Genomic DNA, 12,658 nt, shown 5'->3' with positions numbered 1-12,658 from the left:
CAGGACAGGTCCAAATTGCAACGAACAATCAGATATGCAGAGAGGATCACTAGGGCTGAGCTTCCCTTCATCCAGGACTTGTACAGGTCTAGGGTCAGAAACAGGGTGGCTAACATGGAAAAATATCAAATGCAGTTTAAACTTTTAACCATTGTGATTTAACCATTGTGATTTTTTTCCTCATCAACAACCTGGGCGAGAAAACTGTTCTCATTCTGCAGAGCTACATTTACGAGTCTTTTTAGAGAGTGTTGGAAAACCACAGAAACTGGTAGCCACTCCAACATCAAAGTGGACTAAGCCTGAATGCTCCACCAGTACCACCACCTCACCAGACAAGAGCTACAGAAACATTTTAGTCACTCTTAACTAGAAGCTAACCAGTGTAATGCCAGATTGGCCATGGTGGAGATTTTGCACAAGCAATTCCAGGCCCTGAGGGAAGTGCCTGAGTACAGCCAGGAGCAGATAGTAACACTGGTGGCTGAGAACAGGACGCTGAGAGAAAGTGTACAAAAACTCACTAAAGGGATAAAGAATCTGTCCAAGGACAAAAGAAAAACAAAGGAAACAATACTGGATACCAAAGCGAGGAGCATGCGGGACAACCATGTTTTCACTGGCATTCCTGAGTGCGCAGAAGAAGATCCAAAGGCCACCATGTGAGATATCCTCCACCTGCAGCTTAAGATCCTGAGCATTGTCCTGACGACCATCACCTTTCACAGAATACATCGTCTGGAAGCAAAACAGACCTATTGTAGCTTGAACATTTCAAACAGTCAAAATCTGCACAATGAACTATAGTGTGAATTGTAGTTTCCAAAGGAGATCCTGGACTGCAGACATGCTCTTTTTCCTGTGAGGAAGGAGCTCATTGCTGAGGGAGCTTGGCTGTAGTTGCAATTGACAGGGTTTATGTAAATTGACAGCTGTCTGCATGGCTGTCAACAACAGATGGGTGACTGTGCCTTCTAAACTAAAACTATCTGCCATGAGAGAGTTCCTCCAGATCACGGTTACCCTCGTTTATGTACTACGATATCAACCTTGCTGCTGAGCACATTACTGACAGTTACAGCAGAGCTGATGTCAAACTGGAGAGCAGCCAGTGTTTTTATTGGGAGATTTAACCGGTGTGACATCACCACTCAACCACCTTCCTTGGAACAATATGTCTAAGCTCCCACCAGATTGAACAATATACTGGACTTGGGCTTTGGTAACACCCCAAACGCATATATTTCTAAGACACGCCCACTATTCAGTTCATAATGTGATTATGTAATGACCCAAAGACAGATCACAGCTAAAAACTGGTGAACCTGTTGAAGAAACAATTAAGGTCTGAAATGAAGAATTTTCAATTTTACTGACTGGGACTTGTTTTTTAATGAACACAGGGATGATCCAGACCTTCTGACAGATGTTTTAACCACCTCCTATATTTTATTTGGGACACCGTCAACATCCATCCATTTTCTGCATGTTACTGCCATGAAAATCATATTACAACAATTAAAAATGGATTACAAAGGACATTGAACTCTGCCTCATCCAGAAAAAAAATGTTTGCCTTCAAGGGGAAAAATCCCGGGTAAGGGAGCTCGGAAAAGAGCTCAGGAGGAAGGTCACATTGGCTAGCCATGAGAACCGGGTGGAGAACAAACTAATATCTGGAAATGCAAGAAAGGTGTGGCTGGCTCTGAACCCCATGATGGGCCTAGTCACAAAGCCTGCATTGGTCAGCTGTTCAGATCCTGCCTCTCTTGCAGATTAACTGAATAAGTTATTTACATATTGATCTGGATCTATCCACCACTGAGCACCCTCCACACACATCTCATCATCAACAGACACATGGTGACATCCATCCTTCAAAAACTCAACCCACACAAAGCCCCTGGCCATGACAGTCTGCTGAAGAACTGCTGAAGTCAGCTAAGTGGACCTCTCCTAAGACTGTTTCAGCAGCTTTTGGATTCTGGTTCTGTCCCCAACCAATAGAAGGAATCAGTGATCATCCCATCAGCCCCCTTTCATATGTTTAAAAGTGTTTTTTATGTTGGTCTTAACGTATTTATTGTAATTTAAGTGCAAGCATGCTTCTGTTGGGGCACTGTCGAATAAAATAAATTCTGTCACCAACTAGGACAGAGAAGAACATTTTTCAATTATTTTCAAAATAAATATTTTAAGGGGATTGATGGCTAAACAGAGCTAGAACTCTGTAGACGTTTGGCAACTGTACTAGCAAGAAACCTAGGATTATTCTTATTCTCTTAAATTTATGAGAAATTAGCCGTTCTAGCCTGACAAAGCATCTTTTTATACAGCAGTAGACTATTTCTCCAGATTAAGCAGTACACCTCTAGCTTTAAAGAGCTAAATTTTCTCTCCAACATCCTAGCGTTGTTTTTAAAAACATGCATTACCTTCTTTTTCAAGGGGGCTACATTGTCTAATACACTACACAATGAGGAAGAAGCACAATGAACAAGACCATCAACTTGTGAAAAGGAAGAACTAAATTATTGCCTACCACCATGTTTCACAATGAGGAATGAAAAATGAAACAGATTCTTTAAATGTTGATAAAGCAGTGTCTGGCAAAAATCTACTATAATGAAATTTTCTTTCAAGGGCAGGGTACTTCTTCTTCTTCGTCGTCTTCCGCTTTATCCGGGACCGGGTCGCGGGGGCAGCAGACTCAACAGAGACGCCCAGACGTCCTTCTCCCCAGACACCTCCTCCAGTTCCTCCAGGGGGAGCCCAAGGCGTTCCCAGGCCAGATGAGAGACATAGTCCCTCCAGCGTGTCCTGGGCCGTCCCCTGGGCCTCCTCCCGGTGGGACGTGCCTGGAACACCTCCCGAGGAAGGCGTCCAGGAGGCATCCGGTATAGATGCCCGAGCCACCTCAACTGGCTCCTCTCGATGTGGAGGAGCAGCGGCTCTACTCCGAGCCCCTCCCGGATGGCCGAGCTCCTCACCCTATCTCTAAGGGAGTGCCCGGCCACCCTACGGTGGAAGCTCATTTCAGCCGCTTGTATCAGGGATCTCGTTCTTTCTGTCATGACCCAAAGTTTATGGCCATAAGTGAGCGTAGGAACGTAGACCGACCAGTAAATTGAGAGCTTTGCTTTTCGGCTCAGCTCTCTCTTCACCACAACGGACCGGCACAGCGCCCCCATTACTGTGGCAGCCGCACCGATCCGTCTGTCGATCTCCCGCTCCATTCTTCCCTTACTCGTGAACAAGACCCCGAGATACTTAAACTCCTCCACTTGAGGCAGGAACTCCCCTCCAACCTGAAGAGGACAAGCCACCCTTTTCCGGTCGAGTACCATGGCCTCGGACTTGGAGGAGCTGATCCTCATCCCAGCCGCTTCACACTCGGCTGCGAACCGCCACAGCGCATGCTGTAGGTCTTGGCTAGAGGGGCAGGGTACTCATATATTAAATTCAAATGCTACCTAAAAATGGTGAGACAGGACAGGGTTATGAGGAAATAATGTTATTTCTTAACGCTCAATGCCATGTCAGCACAAGGTCCAGAGTATGAAGACAAAAGTGGATAACTTTGTGGATGTTTTAAGCAAGGGTAGATATTGAAAGGAGTTGTAGCTATTTTGTGGTCTCGAGTTAATCAATAAATCGGACTGAAATACGGTTGCTACTCCTCCTCCTCGACCCAATATTTCAAGGTATTTGAAAATTAAAATAATTAGGAGTTTTATTTCTAAAATTTATTTATCCGTTTGATTGCAAGGTATGTAAAACAAGAGCTTTTCATTTTGCATACACTTTTTACCTTCGGTATTGATTTGGTCTCATTGACTCCCATTATGACCACATGTTTTGGATGCACTGCAATCCTGGCATTTTATAATACTGTTCCCATAAACACCAAAATAATCTAAGCCTCTATCTCTAAAATACAGGGAAAACTGGTTTTAGGTGTGATGACCCCCATTAAATTATTACCATCGGTTCTTCACATATAGCTTCAATAGGGAACATGGTTCTCTTACCTTTCAAAATGCTTGGCAAATAAAAAAATTTAACATGACAAAAATAGTGTAGGTGTGTTGGGATTGATAAAGCCAAATTGGCTTTGTTTATATTTTCTTTATCGAGAAAGAGACTCCTCTTTCCTATTGGATGTGTGACACAGCATGTTTATGCAGGTGCGTCTTCTGTGAGAATACTTTGCAGCCTATAGTTTGCAGACATTTCACCAAGGGACCAATGCAGCTAATTCTGCAGGAAGGAACCACAGCCAGGACCTTCCAGAAAGCAGAGACACACTGCCAAGTCCATGATACCATGGGCCACCAATGACGGTGGATAAACAGCTATGGCACATTCACTGGTAGGGACGAAACACACCAGCAATCTTGAGCTAGAATGACGATATGTGCTGTGCGGGGGAGGGTGTGAGCAACGCGTACACAAGCGTGATTAACACTTCTAAGACATTCCAACTGGCTCTGATTGTTTGATTCTGACCTAGAGCTGTGTATTTCTGAAAATGGCAGTTGCACCACTGGGAAGAGCTAGAGGAGCTTGATTTTTTTCCCAGATTATCTGTCCATATTCTACTGTCAGGACAAGTGACAAATGTAAAAAATACATTTTAACAAAAGTTACCTACTTCAGCTTTAATTTCTATGGCATGACCCTGACCCTAACCTAAACCTTACCATTATATAACTATCCCAAACCTAAAGTTAATTCATACTTTAGTCCTAAACAGTCCTAACAGCAGACAGCAGTCTGGTTCAGACGTCTGATCACAATCAGATGTTTTCTAGCAATGATCCATTGAGACCTCAGGCCAGGCCTAAGATTTTATTAAGTGGATTAAATATTCCCTGTGGTCTGGGAATGCCTTGGTGTGATGGATTAGTGTTTGGAGCAAGGTCAAAACAATTATGGCTCTTTCTTAAAAAACAAACTGTGACAAAGTGTTTGAATAACATGTACATGGAAAGCATCTGGATGAATACTTTTTTGAGAAAAGCTGTGGCTCAATATTCATAGTACACAATCTAAGTTGATCTTGTTCTTGACGAGCCCTTTATGAGGACAGGACTATCACTTGGTAAAAGTTGTTCAAACAACTTCTTGGACTTGTTCGGCAGTGCTAACCTAAGGATGACGAAGAAATAGTGCACAGTGTCAGTGACTGAGGTAAAACAAGATGCTGGGTGATATAGCTAAAGGTGGGCAGTGACTGCTGAACGTATACAAACCAGAAATATGGAGTCAACGTCAGACTGTTCATCCAGCCCCTCTGAGCTCTCCTGATGATCTCTGTGCAGAACACCAAAGTACAAGAACAATAGCTTAGAACCTTAACTTGTGATGCTATAACTGACCAAAAGACAAAAACAAGGATGGATTAACTAAAGCATATTTCATCCATTCTTTTCAAGCATCACTGTTGCCAAGGGGGTTTTATGGATCTAGCCTTTGCTCCTGGGGCTAAGCTCTCCTCAGCTGAAATAAAAGCTATAAAACACCACTTCCATGTGGACTTCTGTCCTTTGAGGAGAATAACTAAGGTTGGACGTAATGTGAACAATGTTAACATTTGCAAACATCATAAACAGAGATGAGGCAAAATTTAAGGCTGTGTTTTCTGACTGGTTACAATTGTGCTGAACTCAGTTGTAACATGACCTCCCTTTCACAGCTCACTTTTGTTATTCACACCCCAAATTGTGTTAAGTCGTTGAGGGACTATACATCCCTTCTGGCCTGGGACCACATAAGAATCCCCAAAGAGGGGCTCAGAAGTGTCTTCCTGAATCCATTACCTCTGCAACAAGACCTCAGTTAAAGAAAAGACAATAAATAAATGAATGGATACCATTCATCAAATTGCTGTGCATCTTTAAAGTCAATACGGCGTTCGATGGAGCTCTCACTCTGCATGGACATACAGGTGAGGTCAGAGCAGGTTGGTCTCTGCTGCTGCATCCTGACATATTTAAATAGAATTAGACGTTAAAAAAGTGATTTTTACAGGAAGAAAAGTGCAGATTTTCTAACCAGTTAAGAGAAAAACCATGACTATATGGGAAGGTTTAGGACATTCATTTTAAGATAAGACAACACACATTGAACATCTCAGTGTATGTGCATACAAAGTTTTTATTTATTGCATCTTACAGAGAAACGTTAGTGATGGGTCACCTCAGGACTGTATTCATGGCTTGTAGGCTGGATTCTGTCATTTCTGTCAATTAAAATGTGAGTTTTATCTCTAATTAAATGTTCTGACCTTAACCAATTAAATTAAAATGGCTTATTTTTGTCATACATTTTTATTTTATATTTTGAAGAGTAATTTATGATTTGGTGTATTTATTCTGCAGCAGTAACTACAAAAAGATGATGGGAAAATAAAACTCTAAAACACAAAGAACATGAAAGTGAGACCCAAGACACAGCCTTTCAGTCTTTATCTGCAGAAAGAAGAAACCTTGTTTCTTCATTGCAGCATCTAACACAAGAACATATGGACTTCTATCACATAAAACAAATGGGAGTCATTTTCCCCAAAAAAAAGGGATTTTAGTGGATAAAAACCTGGAACCTTGCCTGATTTGCTCTCACATTCCCACAGCAATAGAAAGTAAACAAGAGGAAGTTGGTGTTATTTACCGAAGTTTGGAAGCAAACTGATTTCTGTTAGTGCAAAGTGTCTCCTTCTTCTTAAATAAATGCACACCAGAATTTCCTTGAATACAACTATGAGAAGCTTTCAATATGGAATCATTTAATAGGCTAGATCAGTGCAAAGAATCTGTTGCACTCGTGAGAAACTATACTGACCTGAATGAGTTCTGTAACATCCTATATTAATAATAATAATTACAATAATATGCTGAAGGATTCTGTCAAATAAAGCAACCCCTCGATAAAAATTTGATTTTATTGGAACAATGTTGAAGATAAAACGTACCTGAGGTTTTTAGGGTCCATATTATTTTACATCAATCCTGAAGGAAATCGGAAGGTGGATTTTTGTACAGATACTGGTGGTGAGGCGGAGTCTTCTTGGACTTTAAACAGCAGGCTCAAGACTTACTGACCAACCCCGATCACATGACTGATCCAAACAGTTTTGGTTTAAAAAACAAGAACCAACAGTCTTAACCCAACTAAATAAGCCAGCAAACCTTGCCATTTTACTAAGAAATGGATATGAATATTAATCTTTGACATTCCATCACAAAAATGTGATGTTGTTAAGGCTGGGTTCAAAATAACAGCTGGCCATGAATCTCTGTTTTTAGTAGAAACGATCTCTATAATTTACCAGGAGGTGTAGTAGAGTAATAGAAAACCATCAGGGTCTTGACATGCAAATAGGTGGTCCAAACACACTCAACTTATGTTTTACACTTTAGTACTTCTAGATGAAAAAATAATTTTAATCTCTTGATTAAAAAATAGATTTCTACCAGTTTTATTGAATGAAAATAGCCTAGTATCCACACCCTCCTAGAGCTGGACTGAAAAATATTAAACTTGGTATATATAGTTCATATTCTTCCCTCACTGACCAAAGACAGTTGGTTTTCAACCACAGGGCAAACCACAAAGCCAGATTGTTGGCCACATGGTTGATGATGGATCGATTAGCTAACAGCTGGCAGCAGCAAGGATAGCAGTGGTTGTCAGCTGGTACGCCACAGCTGATAAAACAAGCAGTCCAAATGCTCTCTCTTTCCTCAGATAGATTTGAGTTGGACGTACAAGAAGCAAAACCACAGGAGTGGCGAGAACCCAGTAGAAATTCAGATAATGTAACAAAACATTTCAAACGCAGAGGAAAAAGCTGGAGAGCAACAGCAGCGTGGCCTTTTTAAATCCAGAGCTGAAGACTGGATGGTCAGACTGTTTAACAGCTGATAAACCTTTTTGAGGGCTTCCTGATCAAAGTGCCTGATTCCTCCCATACATTTACTAGTCTTGTCAAATCTAAAGATCATGACATCATTCAATGTCCTGAACGCTTAGCACAAAGAAAGAAGATGCTAGCCTCTGCTAGGAGATCCAGACCACTAAAGACCAGGTTCAGCGGAATGAAAAGATGCTTCATTTCCCAAACTGTTCTTCAGTTAAACTCTGACAGTCACTCATTTGGATTTTTTATTGATGTTGAATAGTGATGATTTTCTGTAGCTGTATTAAACATCTGGATGCATTCATTATATCCCTGTTAGAGTTCTGTTATAATCAACTACAGTTATACATAATTTAAGGACCTGCCTTCAAAGGCTCTCATTGTGACTCATTATAACTTTAAAATAATCGAAATTTCTTTGGTGACTTACTTCTATTTGTGCTTTCACAGGTTTTATGGCAATCAAATATGATAAAATCCTTAATAATCAGATGCAACAAAATCACCTGCCTCCAGGCTGCAGCCACAAATAACTTCTATTCTAAGGTTCACAACTGCTTTGACTTTAATTTGACAAACTTAGAGTGATTAGGCAGCTTTTTTACAGGAAGAAGCTAAAGACACCCACAACATCTGGGATCATTTTTAAACAATAACCTTGAAGCACTAAATATATTTTTGATTGTACTTTGTCCAAAATACTTGTTTCCATCAGCAGGTGGTGCCATACAAAATGCTTTACATGGAAGAAAATGGTTGAAGAAAACACAAAAAACAACGACTTTGGGCAGATTTAAGAAACTTTCTAGCTTTTTCTGACAAGATACTTTCAAATGAAAAAGTCCACTTATGTGATAACTGCTCCAGCCATAGGGGGGCGCTGCTCTTTATTCATGTGTTTACAGAGAATCTGATCTGAGTGCAGCTCATAAACTGAAACACACACATGATCACAGTTCAGGCTTTGGTCCAATCGAAGTGCCAATGCAGGAGAACTGCACTTCCTCTGAGCTTCCAGCAGGGGGTGACCCCTTCTCAGTCTTCACTTTGGCGTCATATGTCCCGGAGTTCTTGTAGGCGTTCACGTAGCCCGTTGTCTCCACGATCTCTTCTCGGCCTTCGCGACCTTTTCCCCGGCCGCTTTCATCAAAGCGTTCCTTGTGGGATCCGGTGTAACGGGACGTGTCAGTCAGACGGTCCACCGTCGGGGCCTTCGCCACTTTCTGAAGGACACAAAGAGGACAGAAAGTAAGGGATCAAAGACACATACAGGGAAGAAGACAAATTCTAAACGATATGATCAAACAGTTAATAACTGGTGAATATTTTAGTATCCCTGACAGTGTAAAAGTGCAGCCATTGACACCACAGTAAATATTACAATCAATCAGTTTATGGAGATTAAAATTTAAGGTGGACCACATTACAGAGAATGAGGCCCCAATCTGTCCATCCATCACCAACTCCATCCAGCTATCACTCCTAAAACCATCTGAGGGATTAGATATCACATCTCTCCAGCTAAAGCTTGTTTCATGATGCTCTGCTCTGCAGAGAGAAATGTCTTTCTGTGATAAACTTTGTTTTTAACCATGTCAATAATTTCCTCATACATTCAGGTTCAAACTGGAGATCCTCAAAACATCTTATAGACCTAGACTGCCACGAATGAAATCTCACCGTCACTCCAACATTGGTGGGTTCTCGACCCTCCACCAGCTTGTGGATGGACTGCAGTGCCTCCTCTTTACTTTGACCTTTAAACCTCTTTGGAGCTAGTTCTTCAAGCGCTCGCTGAAACTCCTCATAGGTGATAACCCGGGCTGTCCTCTGTCTGAAAAAAATCAAGTTCAAAAACAAAACAGAGTCTTTCTTCCAAGAACCTTCCTTTGAGAACTGTCTGAATATTGAACCGTTTGAACTCCACCTGGGAGAGTACCTCCATATTAGAAATTAAATCCATCCATCCATCCATCCATCCATCCATCCATCCATCCATCCATCCATCCATCCATCCATCCATCCATCCATCCATCCACGCACAGACGGGAGAACATGCAAACTCCATACAGAAAGACGCCGGGCCGAGAATCGGACCCAGGACCTTCTTGCTGCAAGGCAACAGTGCTACCAACTGTGCCAACGTGCCTCATCAAACTATTAAAATGTCCATCTGAATTCTGTTGATATGAATTTTGGAATGAAATCCAGACATTGAAACAAAATTTGACCAGACTTGAGCCAAATTTGCTTTTGGACCTAAATGTTCTCATTACAGTTACAAGGAACTTAGCTACTATAGAAGGGCTGATGCAAGACACACTCACTTCACTTTAGAGAAGACAATGTCCACACCAGTACTGGTGACGTTCTTGCCATCGATAATCTTGCAGTCTTTGCACAGTTTTGCCCAGGTCTTCCCGTTCAGCTCCTTTCCGGTTGACTTCGGGTCTCCGTAAACACAAAACTTTCTGAACGCCGTGAGGAGCTGCTCCATGTCTGAACTTTCTGCCATGATGAGACAATATCTGCTAAATGTCAACAGAGGAGAAGCAGATCATTGTTCAGTGAAATCACCCTCAGTATAAACCAGGAAGAAGCTTCCAGAGACAAAGTGAAAACAAAACCTGTTGTATTCTTTGTCTTGAATCATGAACTAACTGAGATTAACCACTTTTTGCAATTTCACCAGCTACCGTTTAATTCTAGACCTCAGTTATCATGAAATTACTGAACTGGAACCTGTCTGACAACATGAAGTAGGCTGAAGAACTCAAAACCAAAACAGCAGAAATTGAAGAAATCCATCAATCTGGAAAGGGCTACCAAGCTATTTCAAACGTGTTGGGACTCTAGAGAACCATAGTGAGAACCATTACCCACACATGGAGAAAACACGGAACACTGGAGAACCTTCTCAGGAGTGGATGACCTACCAAAATTACTCCAAGAGCTCATCAACAACTTAGAAGAACACTTGGGTTCTGCAGCAGGATCTAAAGCACTCCAGTGAGTTCATCTCTGATTGGTTAAAAATAACAAACTTCTGGTACCATGAAAAATGTACACATGGATTCCAACTGTTAAATATAAAATTGAGAATGCTGCATTGGTGTGTTTGATATCAGTGCTGCAACAGGCTGGTAAAATGCAATCAAATGAACTCCTACCATGGTTGATCTCAGAAAGCACAGCTTTTAGGAATGTGCTACATTCCACTGGTATTATGCAGCTGTAGTGGGAACACATATTGGGACCTTCGTGGATTTAATTGGTGCATGTTGGACAGAGTTAATCCAAATGAGCACCTGATTGGATTACAGATTGGATCAAAACAGGTGACTCACCTGCTTATGACTTTACTGATTTTAGATCTCTTGCAGAAGCTTCACAGTTCTTCACAGTATCCATCAACAAACCAGTTCCTAAGTGCAGTGGTACCAGCTTATGGCTCGTTTGGATCATTTTTACAATTCAACTTCAACCTGTTATTTAGCTTAATGTTCACTTCATAACATTTTAATGTTTTTAACAAAGGAAGGACAAGTTGTCCTTTAGTGACACTTTAAAGCTCCACCATCATTACCTCTGCAACTTCTGTGTTGTTTTGCTGCTGCAGAGAAGTATGTGTGTGTGTGTATGTGTGTGTGTGTGTGTGTGTGTGTGTGTGTGTGTGTGTGTGTGTGTGTGTGTGTGCCTGCACACTATTAGTAGTAGTGATATTATGTGGTTGTGTTTGCTATCAGTGAAAACGTTTTCTCCACTGGATGTCTCCTGAGTTGCATTTAAAAAAGTTGTTACATCAGTTTTCCACAATTCTTCCTGAATTATCTCATACATACTTTTTATTTATGATTTTTTTTGTAGGATTTTACTGTTCTATCTTTACTTTGTTACTGAAAAACATTTAGTGTGTCTGCAAAAAATACCCAGCTCTTTTTGGCATTTCATCTTCATTCTGCATTTTATTTAAGGCTGGAAGTTGAAAAAAGTCTTTAAAAAAATTAAAAATACAAAGAAACAGACAAAAAAGTAAATGCGTGCAGGTAGTGAAAATCTAAATTTCCTTGGCTCATGCACAAGATGTAGCAATAGATGTGCCACGGAGCAAAGGTTTGCTTCAGTTAATATTATTTTTTGTTTTCAAATTACATTAAATATTTGCTTTGGTGTGTGCTACACACTATCAGACCCAAGTTAGTCTCAAAGAATTATTATATTTTTTCTTTACAAGTTAAAACCACAATAAGATTAGCCCGAGTTTCCATTACTTTAAGATGTTTAAAAATTACCTCAGTCTTCTCTTCCCAGCTGGAATTTAACTGACATTAAACGTTTAAATGTTGTTGAAATAATGTCAGTTTAAGAAAAAACATTAATTCAACCACAAACAGTTGAATTGGTGTTGTTAACTCACCATGGATACAGCATTGAAACATCAACAGTTTTTGTGTTGCATGTCTAATCAACAGTACTTTTACAAACATGACTTTTAAAAATGTTGCTGAAATATGTCAGTTGAAAAATGACATTGTTCCAACATCCAAACAATGTTGATGAATTAACCGTTGAAAACGTGTTGATACATGAATAATGATGCAATGTTAAAAGCTCAACTCTGAATCTGATGTTTGAATTGAGTCATGATAAAGCCCCAGTGTTACCAGGTGAGAAGTGTAGGATTATCGTACTAGAGACATAAAATTATCGTACAAATACGATAATTATCGTACACCT

The 12,658-nt window shown here is 40.6% G+C and overlaps 1 protein-coding gene across 2 annotated transcripts; it reads right to left on the bottom strand.

Moving 5' to 3' along the window:
* Positions 1-8,768: 8,768 nt before the first annotated feature.
* Positions 8,769-12,367, bottom strand: LOC124867467 (tubulin polymerization-promoting protein family member 3-like). 2 transcript variants are annotated; one of them, XM_047363920.1, is made up of 4 exons: positions 12,339-12,367; positions 10,249-10,452; positions 9,602-9,755; positions 8,769-9,144 (listed from the first exon to the last, which is right to left on the bottom strand). In XM_047363920.1, exons 1-4 carry the CDS (start codon positions 12,350-12,352, stop codon positions 8,872-8,874), a joined length of 645 nt encoding a protein of 214 aa, XP_047219876.1. In that variant the 5' UTR covers positions 12,353-12,367; the 3' UTR covers positions 8,769-8,871. The 2 variants fall into 2 exon arrangements, with proteins under 2 accessions (XP_047219876.1, XP_047219877.1); XM_047363921.1 differs by lacking the exon at positions 12,339-12,367 and adding an exon at positions 12,214-12,322.
* Between the last annotated feature and the right edge of the window lie 291 nt (positions 12,368-12,658).

Source organism: Girardinichthys multiradiatus, chromosome 4 (assembly GCF_021462225.1).
Source record: "Girardinichthys multiradiatus isolate DD_20200921_A chromosome 4, DD_fGirMul_XY1, whole genome shotgun sequence".
Lineage (NCBI taxonomy): Eukaryota > Metazoa > Chordata > Actinopteri > Cyprinodontiformes > Goodeidae > Girardinichthys > Girardinichthys multiradiatus.
This window is presented reverse-complemented; position numbering and strand designations above follow the sequence as displayed.